This window comes from Orycteropus afer, unplaced genomic scaffold (assembly GCF_000298275.1).
Source record: "Orycteropus afer afer isolate SDZICR_OR568_19922 unplaced genomic scaffold, OryAfe1.0 scaffold00433, whole genome shotgun sequence".
NCBI lineage: Eukaryota > Metazoa > Chordata > Mammalia > Tubulidentata > Orycteropodidae > Orycteropus > Orycteropus afer.
Window position 1 is genome coordinate 1,599,315 of NW_006922020.1, and position 13,100 is coordinate 1,612,414.

The window sequence follows — 13,100 nt, forward strand, 5'->3', positions numbered from 1 at the left end:
TTTTTTATGATTTTGAGTTTTGTTCCACATTGTTCTCCCACTCATCCAGGATCTCCTGCATCAATGCCCTTCTGAGTGGTTGACAGTGGTAGCCAGGCACCATCTAGTTCTTCTGGTCTCATGGTCATATAGGCTGAGGATTGCATGGTCTACTAGTCTCTTGGACTAATTGTTTCCATGTGTCTTTGGTTTTCTTCATTCTTCTTTGTTCTGGACAAGGAGAGATCCATCATTGCAACTAGATAGCCACTTGCAAGCTTTTAAGATCCCAGTTGCTACTCACCAAAGTAGAATGTGGAACAATGTTTTTGTGTAGTGTGTTATGCCAACTGAGCTTTATGTCCCCTGGGACTATGGTCCTGAGCTCATAGGTCTGACTTCCTCCAAGTAGCTGGCTGTGGCTAAGAAGTCACCACAACCTCATCCCTTCTCAGTTCTACTATATACATGGACATTCTTACAGATTATACAAATACGATTGTAGAAATATTGTCTGCCAACCCTGTATATGATTATGGGCACACTCTCCCATCTAGACATACGTGATTGTTCAGCCTGTCTACCCATCCATCCACCCATAGATCAATGTTTGCCATCACTGACAATGCCTGTATGTGCAAAAGGGTTCATCTTTGTTGTCTGTATCTCCCATGTACCTCTCTATGTCTTCCTTTTGCTCAAAGCCACTGTGTTAATTATGGACATTTGGTACCTTGCTCTTCCCTTCACCCAAATCAATACTTGTCTCTACCTATCTAACAGGGTTTCCTCCCCTCCCACTCCTGGTAACCAAAAAAGAAAGTTTTGTTCCATATATAAACCTTTCCTTGACTTTTTACAATAGCAGACTAATACAATATTTGTCCTTCTGTGATTTACTTATTTCACTCAACATAATGTCCTCCAAGTTCATCTAAGTGATGTGGTGTTTTGCAGATTCTACATTATTCTTTAGGGTTGATAGTGTTCCATTGTGTGCATGTACCATAGTTTGGATGTCCATTCTTCTGTTGATGGGCATGTGGGTTGTTTCCATCTTCTTACTATTGTAAATAGTGTTGTGATAAACATGTGTGTGCATACATCCATTCTTGACCTGACTCTCATTCTTTAGGATATATACCTAGTAATGGAATGGCTGGGTCAAATGGTATTTCTAATTCCAACTTTTCAAGGAATCACCATACTGCTTTCCACAGTGGTTGGATCATTTCACAGTCCCACCAGCAATCTCTCCACGTCCTTGCCAGCATTTGTTATTTTGTATCTTGTTGAACTTTGCTATTAGTGCTGGGGCAAGATGGTATGTCATGTTGTTTTGATTTGCATCTCTCTAGTGGCTAATGATTGTGAACATTTCTTCATGTGTTTGTTGGCCACCTGAATATCCTCTTCAGTGAAGTGTCTATTCATGTCTTCTGCCCACTTTTTAATTGGATTGTTGGTCTTTTTGTTGTTGAGGTGTTTTCTATAAATTTTGAGATAAGTCCCTTGTCAAATACGTTGTTGCCAAATATATTTTTCCCCATCTGTAGGTTTTCTTTTTATGCTTTTGGAGAAGTCATTGGAAGCACATAAAAATTTAATTTTTAGAAGGTCCCATTCATCTAGTTTCTCTTCTGCTGTTTGTGCATTTTGGGTTATGCTTGATAGTCTATTTATGCCATAAATTAGGGCCCCTAAATTTGCCCCTATTTTTTTCCTTGAGGAGCTTTATAGTTTTAGGTTTCACATTTAAGACTTTGATCCATCTGGAGTTAGTTTTTGTGTATGGTGTGAAGTACAGACTTGATTCATTTTTCTGCAAATGGATCTCCAGTTTTGCCAGGACCATTTGTTAAACAGACAATCTCTTCCCCATTTAACGGATTTCAGCCCTTTGTCAAAGATCAGCTGACCATGGGTTGATAAACCTATTTCTGGGTTCTCAGTTCTGTTCTACTGGTCTATGTGTCTGCTGTACCAGTGCCAGGCAGTTTTGACTACTGTGGCTGTATAGTAGGTTTTGAGATCTGGGAGTGTGAGATCTCCTACTTTGTTTTTCTTCTTCAGTAGTGTTTTGCTTATCCAAGGTCTCTTTCTTTTCCATATAAAATTAGTGATTGTTCTTTCCATATCCTTAAATAATGTTGAAGGGATCTGGATTGGGATTGCATTGAATGTATAGATTGCTTTGAGTATTATTGACATTTTCACAATGTTCAACCTTCCTATCCACGAGCATGGGATGTTCCTCCATTTATGTAGATCTCTTATGGGGAAATGGCAATGTCTTTTATGACCTAATCTCAGAAGCTGCATATTCATTTCTGTCTCTTCTGTTCACTAGAAGTGAGTCACTGAGTCCAGCCTACACTCAGGGGAAGTTAGCTCCATATCTTAAAAGATGGCATATCAAAGAATGTGTGGACATTATTTTAAAAGTGTCACAGAGGTTGATTGTCCCAGCCAAAACAATGAGGCTAGGTAATATACCTTACATCAGTCAGTCACTTCCGATTAGCTGTCCAGGGGACAGGGGAGGGGAGCCCAGCATTATAGGATTAGGTGGCTCCCATCAACCAAGGCAATCCTCTAGAGAAGGGCACAGGCATCGTCCACTAGCAGTGATACACATCAGCTTGGTCAAGGGCACCTGGATGGGGAACCAACTCATCACTTTGTTTCCTCACCTGTCCAATGGGGCTAATGCTAGCAACCTGCTTCCAAAGGGTGTTGTGGCTATTGATGGAGGTAATGAATGTGCCACATGGTGCTCCTGAGAGTACTGAGTGTGGGCTCATTGTTCCTGGAAGTGTGAGCACTGTTCCTTGTGGCTGGAGGCACTGACATGGCCCTCAAATCTGTTGCAGAATTACCTCCCCAGCCAGGAGGCCATGTCTCATAACCAGTTCATCAAGATGATGATCATCTTCTCCATCACCTTCATCACTGTCCTCATCCTAAAGGTGAGTGGTCTGGCCTGCCCCATGGCTCTGGCTGAGGCTGTGCAGTGTATGTGTTCGAGGGCAGGGAAGTGTGTCCTCTGCTGCTCCCTCCCTGCTTTTAGCTCCTTCCTCCAGCCCTCCCCATACTAGCTTCTTAGACCCTGCCTGGGATCCTCTGGGATATCTCATCTACAGAAAGTGGATCTACAAAGGATGCCCATACTCAGGTAGGTGTCAGAGAGTTAATGTATAACTCACAGAAGAATTAGAATGAGACAGATGTGGGTTTGAATCCCAGACTAGCTCTCACTAGCTGTGCTGTTGGTTCTCAGCAAGTCACTTCTCTAGGCCTCATGTTTCATCTTTATAAGGGGTATCATAAGTCTTGCTTATCATACCACTCATCTGTCAGTTTGTCATACTGTGGTGGTTTTTGTGTTGCTGTGATGCTGGAAGCTATGCCGCTGTATTTTAAATACCAGCAAGGTCACCCAAGACGGGCAATGGAGCTTCCAGACTAAGGCAAAGTGGGAAGAAAGATGGGGCCCTCCACTTCTCCAAAAACTGGCCACTGAAAATCTTATGAATAACACTGAATCATTGTCTGATATATTACTGGACAATATTATGACTAGCAGTGAAACATTGTCTGATACAATGCCTGAAGATAATTCCCTCAGGTTAGAAAGCACTCAAAATATGACTGGGAAAGAGTTGCCTCCACAAAGTAGAGGTGACCTTAATGATGTGAGTGGAGTAAAGCTTTTGGGACCTTCACTTGCTGGTAGGGCATGACTCAAAATGAGAAGAAACAGCTGCGAACATCCATTAATAATCATGACATGGGATGTACAATGTATGAATCTAGGAAAACTGGAAGTTGTCAAAAAATGAAATGGAGTGCATGGAGGTTGATATTCTAGGTATTAGTGAGCTGAACTGGACTGGTATTGGCCATTTTGAATTAGACAACCATGTGGTTCACTATACCATGAATGACAAATTAAAGAGGAATGGCATTATATTCATCATCAAAAAGAACATTTCAAGATCTATCCTGAAGTACAGTGCTGTCAGTGATAGGATAATATCCATACTTACTCACCATCCACTAAATGAAATTTAGATTTTTCACTAAAGCTAAAAATGAAGAAATTGAAGATTTTTACCAACTTCTGAAGTCTGAAATTGACCCAACATCCAATCAAGATGTATTGATAATTACTGATGATTGGAATGCAAAAGCAAAAAAGAGGCATTGGTAATTAGAAAATATGGCCTTGTGATAGAAATGACATTGGAGATCACATGATAGAATTTTGCAAGACCAATCACTTATTCATTGCAAATATCTTTTTTTAAACAACATAAATGGTGATTATACATGTGGACCTTGCCACATGGAATATACAGGAAACAAATTGACTACATCTGTGAAAGAAGTGATGGAGAAGCTCAGTGTCATCAGTCAGAACAAGGCCAGGAGCTGACTGTGGAACAGACCATCAATTGCTCATATGCAAGTTCAAATTGAAGCTAAAGAGAATTAAAACAAGTCCAAGAGAGCCAAAATGTGACCTTGATTATATCCCACCTGAATTTAGAGACCATCTGAAGAACAGATTTGACTCATTGAACACCAGCGACTGAAGATCAGAGGAGTTGTGGGATGACATCAAGAACATCATACATGAAGAATGCAAACAGTCATTAAAAAGACAGGAAAGGAAGAAAAGACCAAAATAGATGTCAGAAGAGACTCTGAAACTTGCTCTTGAATGGACAATAGCTAAAGTGAATGAAAGAAATGATATAAAAAAGAGCTAAATAGAAGATTTCAAAGTATTTTGGTTACCTAGTGCTGTCCTAACAGAAGATACCACAAATCAGATGGCTTGAACAAACAGGGATTTATTATCTTACAGTTTAAGAGGCTAGAAGTCAAAGTCCAAAGTGTCAGTCCTAGGGGCTGGGTGAAAACCCCTTGACCTTGGGCTTCAGCTCTGCCTCTTGCTCTTGGTCCACTGAAGCTGGAGGTGTCTCTTAACTCAGACAAGTAAATGGCACAGTCCCAAGATTATCAAACTACACGGCAAGCCACTAGTTCAAGTCCAGAAACAGTCCCAAGATTGGCAGGGCCAGCATGGCAGCTGCTGAATGAAGACTCAGCTACATGCAGGGTCCAACTGTTCCAAAAATCTCCAGAAATCTTTCTCAAAGCTTCTTCTTATATACTGGAAGCAGACTTCCAGTATATAAGTCTATATATATATATTGGTCCTTACAAGTGGACCAATAAGCAACATCACAATAAATGGAGAAAAGACTGAAGTTGTCAGCGATTTAATTTACTGGATGCACAATCAACACCCATGGAAGGAACAGTCAAAAAATCAGATGATGTACTGCACTGGGCTAATCTGCTGCAAAAGACCTTTTTAAAGTGTTAAAAAGCAAAGATGTCACTTTGAAGACTAAGGTACACCTGACCCAAGGCATGGTATTTTCAATTGCCTCATATGCATGTGAAAGCTAGACAATGAATAAGGAAGACCAAAGAAGAATTGATGCATTTAAATTGTGGTGTTGGTGAAGAATATAGAAAATCCCATGGACTGCCAGAAGAACAAATAAATCTGTCTCAGAAGAAGGAGAGCCAGAATGCTCCTGAGAAGTGAGAATGGCCAGACTTCATCCCATGCACTTTGATCTTGTTGTCAGGAGAGAACAGTCCCTGGACAAGGATGTCATGCTTGGTAAAGTAGAAGGTCTGCAAAAAAGGGGAAGACACTTAATGAGATGAATTGACACAGTGGCTGTGACCATGGGCTCAAGCAGAGCATATATTCCGAGGACGGCACAGGACTGGGCGGTTTCCTTCTATTGTACATGGGTTGTTATGCTTTGGAACCAACTTGATGATACCTAACAATAACAAGTCTTGCTTTGCTCATGACATAGTTTAATGTGATTCAGGCACCAAAATGTGGATGTTACCTGAGGTCTTAGTGATAGATGTTTGGTGATGAGAAGGAGGGTGGGAATGTTCTCATTCTTCTCTGGGGTGGTTAGGCCCAGAGGTTGGAGTCTAGTTTCAGGGTAGTTTTCAGAGACATGGCAACAGACTGCAATGTGCTTATAGTAGCACGGCCTGGAGGGTGAAGGGACATGAAACACTGCTCTCTCAGGGAGTCAAGGAAACAAGGGCTATTGAGCTTGGAAAAGAGATGGTTCAAGGAGGCGTGACTGTTGTCTCTAAACACACAGAGAATCCTCATGGTGAAGAGAATTAGGGGAGTTCTGTGGGATTCCAGAGACCAGACCAGAGCCTGTGGTCTGAAAACCTCCAGAGGCTGAAGTCAGCCCAACAGAAAGATGAGATTTACAAAGGTTTTTTTTTTTTTTTTTTTTCTGGTTATGAAAGTCTCATGGGATCATTGTAGAAATGTATTTGGAAAACACAGATAAGCAGCAAGAAGACAGCGGCCCACCATTCACAACCACTCAGGGGCCATCACCACTGATGTTTGCGTTGGCTTTGTTCCAGCCTCTATGTTCGTGGCCCTCAGCCAGCTCTGCTCACACCCAGCGCACACCTGGAAACACAGCTTTGCTCCTTTTTGTTAATGTTACTGGGTGCCGTAGAGTCCATTCCAACTCATAGCAATCCCATATGACAGAGTAGAACTGCCCTCATAGGGTTTTCTAGGCTGTAACCCTTATGGAAGCAGCAATAAAGTAATCAAATGATGTATTTCATTGGACAAATCTGCCGCCAAAAAATCTCTTTAATGTGTTGAAAAGTGAAGATGTCACTTTGAAGACTAAGGTGCACCTGACCCAAGCCATGGTGTTTTCAATCACCTATATACATGCAAAAGCTGGACAATAAATAAGGAAGACTGAAGAATAATTGATGCCTTTGAATTATGGTGTTGGTGAAGAATATCGAATGTACTGTGGACTTCCAGAAGAATGAACAAATTGTCTTGGAAGAAGTGCAACCAGAATGTACCTTAAAAGCCAGGATGGTGAGACTTCATCTCACATACTTCGGACTTGTTGTCAGAAGGGACCAGTTCCTGGAGCAGGACATCATGCCTGGTAAAGTGGAAGGTCAGCAAAAAAGAGGAAGACCTTCAGCGAGATGGATGGACACAGTGGCTGCGACAATGGGCTCAACATGGCAACAATTGTGAGGATGGTGCAGGACCAAGCAGTGCTTTGTCCTGCTGTACATAGGGGTTGCTGGGAGTCAGAACCAACTTGGCAGTACCTAACAACAACAACAATCTTTATGGGAGCTGATCACCAAATCTTTCTCCCATGGAGTCACTAGGTGAGTTTGACCAGCATTTTGGTTAGAAGCTGAGTGCTTAACTGTTACACTACCAGGGCACCTTTGTTCCTTTTAAACCTTCCTCAAACAACTAACCTAGCACAAGTTCATTAATGAGTGTGCAATGAGAACTTTCTTGAGGGCTTTATGGGAGAGATCAATGTGTAGTTTCATGTCACACTCTACTGGGGAAGAAACCCCTCAGGGCCAACACACAAGTCTATCTCCCCCTCCCTCTTCTAGTTTGCTATCTCCCATGGGAGGGAACGCTCTCTCTCTGCCCCCTCACTCTGACCTATTTGTTCCCCTCTTCCTACTTGATTTTCCCTAGATCTTCAAACCTCATTCCTGCATCATTCATTTTTTCTGTGCATATTTATGTCCGTCCCATCTTATGTAACTAAGCCCCTGTGGGAAACCATAAAACAAGGGGCCCTTCAGATGACAAGACATGCTCTCCTAATTCAGGAGGCAGTTTAGGAGCTGTCTCTTGTCCCTTGAACATGCCTCTTGGGACTGCACATCCCATCTTGAAAATCTTATCAAAGAGTTTCTTCCAGACAAGTAAAATTCTCTCCTCAATTCTCACACCAACTACACAGAGAAAAGGAAAAATGAACCTCATCATGACAGATACATACATCTGTATATATAATTTTTCTTCATTTATAAACATAGCATAATGCTGAAACCACTCTTTTGTAATTTACTTGAAAAAAGTAGATTTTGAAGCAATTTTGAAGAAAATCTTTCCCACCATCAGATCTAGCTCAAGATGGGTGGGACTGACTCAGGAGGTAGTGAGCTCCCAGTCACTGAGGTATCAAGCACCATCAGCAGGACTATTGCCAGAGAGGCTGAAGGGTGGGCAAGAACCCTGAAAAGCAGCCCCTGCACTGAGGGCATGTCTCCGGGTGGTGCAAATGGTTTGTGCTCGGCTACTAACTGAAGTGTTGGTGGTTCAAATCAACCCAGTGGCACCACAGAAGAAAGGCCTGGTGATCTGCTTCCACAAGGTCACAGCCATTGAAACCCTGTGGAGCACAGTTCTGCTCTGACACACGTGGGGGAAAGGGAGGCCCTGTAATGCCTGTGACTGTCAGAAGAGCCCCTTCCCACAACCACAATAGGGGATCTGAACAGAAGCAACTGGACGATGCCTTCTGGGGTGAGCTGTGCCCCCCTCACCTGGTGTCTGCCCCAGGCCTGCTGGGGTAATAGGAAGGAGAGTCAGCAAAGCACAGTCTGACCTGGACCTTTTTCTAGGTGTACATGTTCAAGTGCGTGTGGAGATGCTACAGATTCATAAAGTACCTGAACTCGCCAGAGGAGGGGAGCAGCTCCAAGATACCCCAAAAGGTGAGCCTGGTCAAGTCCCAACTCTACCCCTCACTCACTGTGTGATCTGGGGCGAGTCTCTCCCCTATGGGCCTCAGTTTCTCTGCTTGTAAGATGAAGGTAGGTCCAGAAAAATGTAGAGATCCCTTTTAGCTCTGAGAGTCAACAATGTTATTCATTCATTCATTCATTCATTATTTACTGCCTCAGATTCTTTGCTAGCATTGCATGCAGCCCTGGGAGTGCAGAGAAAATTAACACACCATCTCCATCCTAGTGACATGTACACGACAGAGTAAAGCCAGATGCACAGACCCAGTTACAATTTGGTGTGAAGCACAGGGCCATGGGAGCACAAAGGAGGCACCCTAGGCTCATCTAGGGTGTCAGAAAGGCTTCCTGGAGGAGGCAACACTTGAGCATGGCTTAAATGGTCAATCAGTATAAGTTAACAGGCAAAGAGGAGGGGAGTTCTCCTGGCAGAGAGGATGAGGTTTGCTCAGAAGACTGGATTAGAGAAGTGACAGGAAAAAGTGCAGTTGGTTTGATTTACTTTCATCATTTGTAAAGTGGGGATTGTATTAGTCAGACTTTTGGTTGCAAGTGGCAGAAATACACTCAGTCTGACTTAAGCAAAAATGGGCAGTTAACTAGCTTATGGAGCTTAAAAGTCCAAGATAGGTCCGGTTTTGGGCCTAGCCAAGTTCTGACATCAGAACCTGATCACATCCTCTCTGTCTTTTGACTCCACTTTCCTCAGTGTTGGTGCCATTTTCAAGCCACCCTTTCCTCATGGTTGTAAAATGGCTGCCAAAACCACTAAGTTGACTTCCCATCCTCTTAGCCACCCCACCAGAAAAATAATGTTCCAGGAGTATGTATGGTTGGACTGTCGTTGTTGTTGTTGTTGTTATGTGCCGTCGAGTCGGACCCGACTCATAGCGACCCCTCCTTGGGTTTCCGAGGCGTTATCACTACGGAAGTAGGATTGCCCAACCTTTCTTCCAAGGAGTGCCTGGTGGGTTTGAACCGCCAGCCTTCTGGTTAGCAGTCAAGTGCCTTAGCCACTATGCTACCAGAGCTCCCTAGCTTGCATTATATGCTCATCCTTAAACCAACAGCTATTGCTGCAGAGGTGGAATTCTACTTTAAGTGGCCATACCCAGGTCACGTGACTATATCCCTGGATCTGTGGGATGGGAACAACACCTTTGAAACCACTATTTTCCCAAGGAAAATGAAGTGTTATCCAAACAAGAGGAATTTGAGGCTGACTAGGCAAAAGCAATCATGACCAATACAGGGATGGAAACTGTACTTTATCCCACACATGCAATGCCTGGCACACCATAAGTACTTAATACATGTTAGATATCATCAACAATTCATTTTCCCAGAGGTGAGGGTTGGGTTCCCTGACCCTAGATTGTGATGTGGGTCTTTCTTGCCAGTCCTTAGTCCTTATCACTTTGTTTCTCCCAGGTGGTCCTGCCGTCCTATGAGGAAGCCCTATCTCTGCCAGCCAAGGCCCCAGAGGGGGATCCAGCACCGCCTCCCTACTCGGAGGTGTGATTCCCACCAGGCCCCGGCCCTGGTGCTGGAGGGTGGATCTGCCTCTTAATCTGCTTCTTTGCTTTGGTGGCCCCTGTGGTTGAGTGGACAACCTGGTCGACTTCAGGACAATCTTCTTGAGTCCCCTTCGCTGGCCTGCTCCTCCCACAGGTTCCCGTGAAATGCTCACAATTGGGTCAACCCTTTTGGCTGAATGACTCTGACTCCTTGGATCTTTCAGAAATTCAGTCCAACAACATTGGGCTTATTTTGAGCAGCTCGACACTTGTTTAATCAATGGGTTGTTCTGAATTTGGTGAGCTTGGTTAAGCCGTTGCTAACTTGACCAGTTTAGCCAAACAATTGACAACTCCTAACCATACTTGTCAATTCGGTAAAATAACTAGATTAAACAGCCACTGTATTGTTTTGTATATAGTTATCAGTTCACACAGAACAATTTAGGTGAGTAGTTGTAACTTGTCCTCCCATTAAATACATTATATGTATAGTACATATGTGTTTGTGTGTATGTAAATAATATGTATATACACACATATGTAGAATCATTTTTTTCCAATAGCTTACTTCAATTCAGCCAACCACCAGTCTATTTAGAATAGTGATAAAATTATGTTTAAAAAAATCAATCAAATTAATTCCCAAACCATTTGATCTAATCCAACAATTGGTAGCCCATTCTACTTAATTCAGTAACTCCGAGCCATTGAATAATTGTCATTTCCAATGAAAATTTGGTCAGTTTCTAATCCATCAGACAACACTTAGTTCCAGGAAATCACAGTTGTGTCAATCATTAAACACCCACCTCAGACACCAACCATTAACAATCATTAACAACCAAACAATTGCCTGTTTGGTCACCCTGTGGTCAGTGTAGTCAAATAGCTGTGGGTTCAGTGAAAGGAGGTTGACTCAGTCCCACACAAACCCACCTGCCAGGCCACTGATTGCCACTGATTCAGTCCTAGGCATGTCAGTTCTGCCCAATAACACTGTGGTCAAGCAGAAATTAAGCCCAGAAACCAGCCAAACCTGTTTGTTGGACTAAATCCACATGGTTAGTTCAGTCAAAACAGGCAAACCCTTTGTGGCCACAGACCCTACCACAGGGCCTTGTGTTTGGTACTGGAATTAGGAAGGTTTGGGCCCCAGCATCCCCCTTCTTGCCTACTTCCTGATGGGCCAGGCCCCTGAAGGAGCTGACCCATAGGTGAAGATAGGTCTACAGAGACAGGGTCTCTGGAGTCTTTGAGGGGGTGCAGAGGAAGAGGGCTATGTAAGGGGCTCCCTGCCAATACCTCCTTGTTTAATTGCTTTGTGTGGGACAGGGAAGAAGTTTCAATAAAGCAGCAACAAGCTTTTCTTTGGCTGGTGTGGTTCATGAAATATGATGTAGGCAAGACTGGGGAGCTGTCATCTACCTCTATCATCCCAGTGTGTGCGCGCGTGCACACACACACACACACACATGTGCCATTCCCAGACAATGAGCATCAGGAGGTGACAGTGTTCTTGGTCATGAGTCATGTACCATGCAGTTACCCTGATGTCTCCCAAGTCAGGAGACAAGCACCTACTAGAAGCTAGGCCCTGCACTGGGCACTGGGGATGTCTGTGATGGGTCAGACTTGCCTGTGGTTACCCACAGTCTGGGGTAGAAGAGACAGGTCCATAAACAAGTATAATAACATATGGCCAACTCCATGACAGGCAAAGTCTGGGGGCCATGGGAGCACAGAGGACAGAGGGGCCAACAGAGGCTTCTTGAAGGAGGTCTCACCAAGCTGAGTCTGGAGGATGAGTAGGCAGCTATAAGCAAAGTATGGGAGGATGTTGTAGGCCAAAGGAGTAGGGTGTGTAAGGCATCCATGGAAGTGGGAGGGGAGGGCTGGGTGGGCAGCTCAGTGCGGCTGTAGGTGGGGTAGGGGTGGGGCAGGAGGTTGGGGAATCTCTGGGGCTGGATCACCAAGGGCGTTGCATACACTGGGGTTCTTGGCTGCTTGGCTAACATCTGCCAAAGAAGTGATTTTAGGAATGGGATGATTATGAGAAAAAGAAATCTTAGAGAATCAAGTTTATGGGGTGATGGTAAGGGGGAAGGTGGTGGTGATGTTTCTTGGCTCACATAAATGAAAAGTCCAGGAACTTTCAAGCATGGTTGGATCCAGGGCTCAAATGTTATCAGTCATCTCTCTCTCTCTTTGTCTCTTTCTGCATTTCTCGACTTTTCCCCTGAGGTTGCTACTAAGCAGCTGAGGGCCTGCTGGAGAGTGCAGTCAGCAGAGAGCCAAGGGCAGCATGAATTAAGCTCTGGCACCAGTGTCAAAAGAGACCTAGCAGTGCCTTGAATGCCATACCCAGGAGCATGGACTCTATCCTTGGCCAGGGGGAGCCTTTGAAGGGTTTTAGACAGGTGAATGAAGAGGCCAGGTTTGTGTTTTAGGAAGGAAGAGTCTAGAGGCAGGAACTCATTAGAAGGCTGGTGCTGTTGTCCTGTGGGGAAAGAGAGGAGGAGATTGATTTGAGAAATGCTGTCAACCTTCTGGTGTTACTGACTTTTCTTGGGGATGGCAGGTTTCTTCACAGACTGTGTTTGGTCTTTATTGAATCTTCAAGCAATTGATTAAAGGTGAATCTAACAGAGATAGAAAGATGTCTCTCACATCTTCCATTCACATATGAGGGATCAAGGCCCAGAGATATTGAGTGACTTTCGGGAGGTCACACAGCAGTCAGAGATTAAACAAAATGCCTTTTTGTATACTCTAAGTGGGGACTGTTGAGAGAGGATATGTCTTCAGGATGGGCGAACCCTTGATTCTTGTGAAGATCCATATGAGGAGGGCCCCCACCCCACTGAGAGGGTCTCCAACAAGAGAAGATTAGAAGTAGAGGTCATGGGAGGATGAGGATCATGTCAC

General features: G+C 43.9%; 1 protein-coding gene across 1 annotated transcript in view; it reads left to right on the forward strand.

Moving 5' to 3' along the window:
* LAPTM5 (lysosomal protein transmembrane 5) overlaps positions 1-10,176 on the forward strand; it is a 35,864-nt gene extending 25,688 nt beyond the window's left edge. Inside the window, exons 6-8 of the mRNA XM_007954144.2 lie at positions 2,853-2,948; positions 8,533-8,625; positions 10,087-10,176. Of these exons, the coding sequence (XP_007952335.1) occupies positions 2,853-2,948; positions 8,533-8,625; positions 10,087-10,176 (279 nt within the window). The remainder of the gene's footprint in view (positions 1-2,852; positions 2,949-8,532; positions 8,626-10,086) is intronic.
* Positions 10,177-13,100: the final 2,924 nt, after the last annotated feature.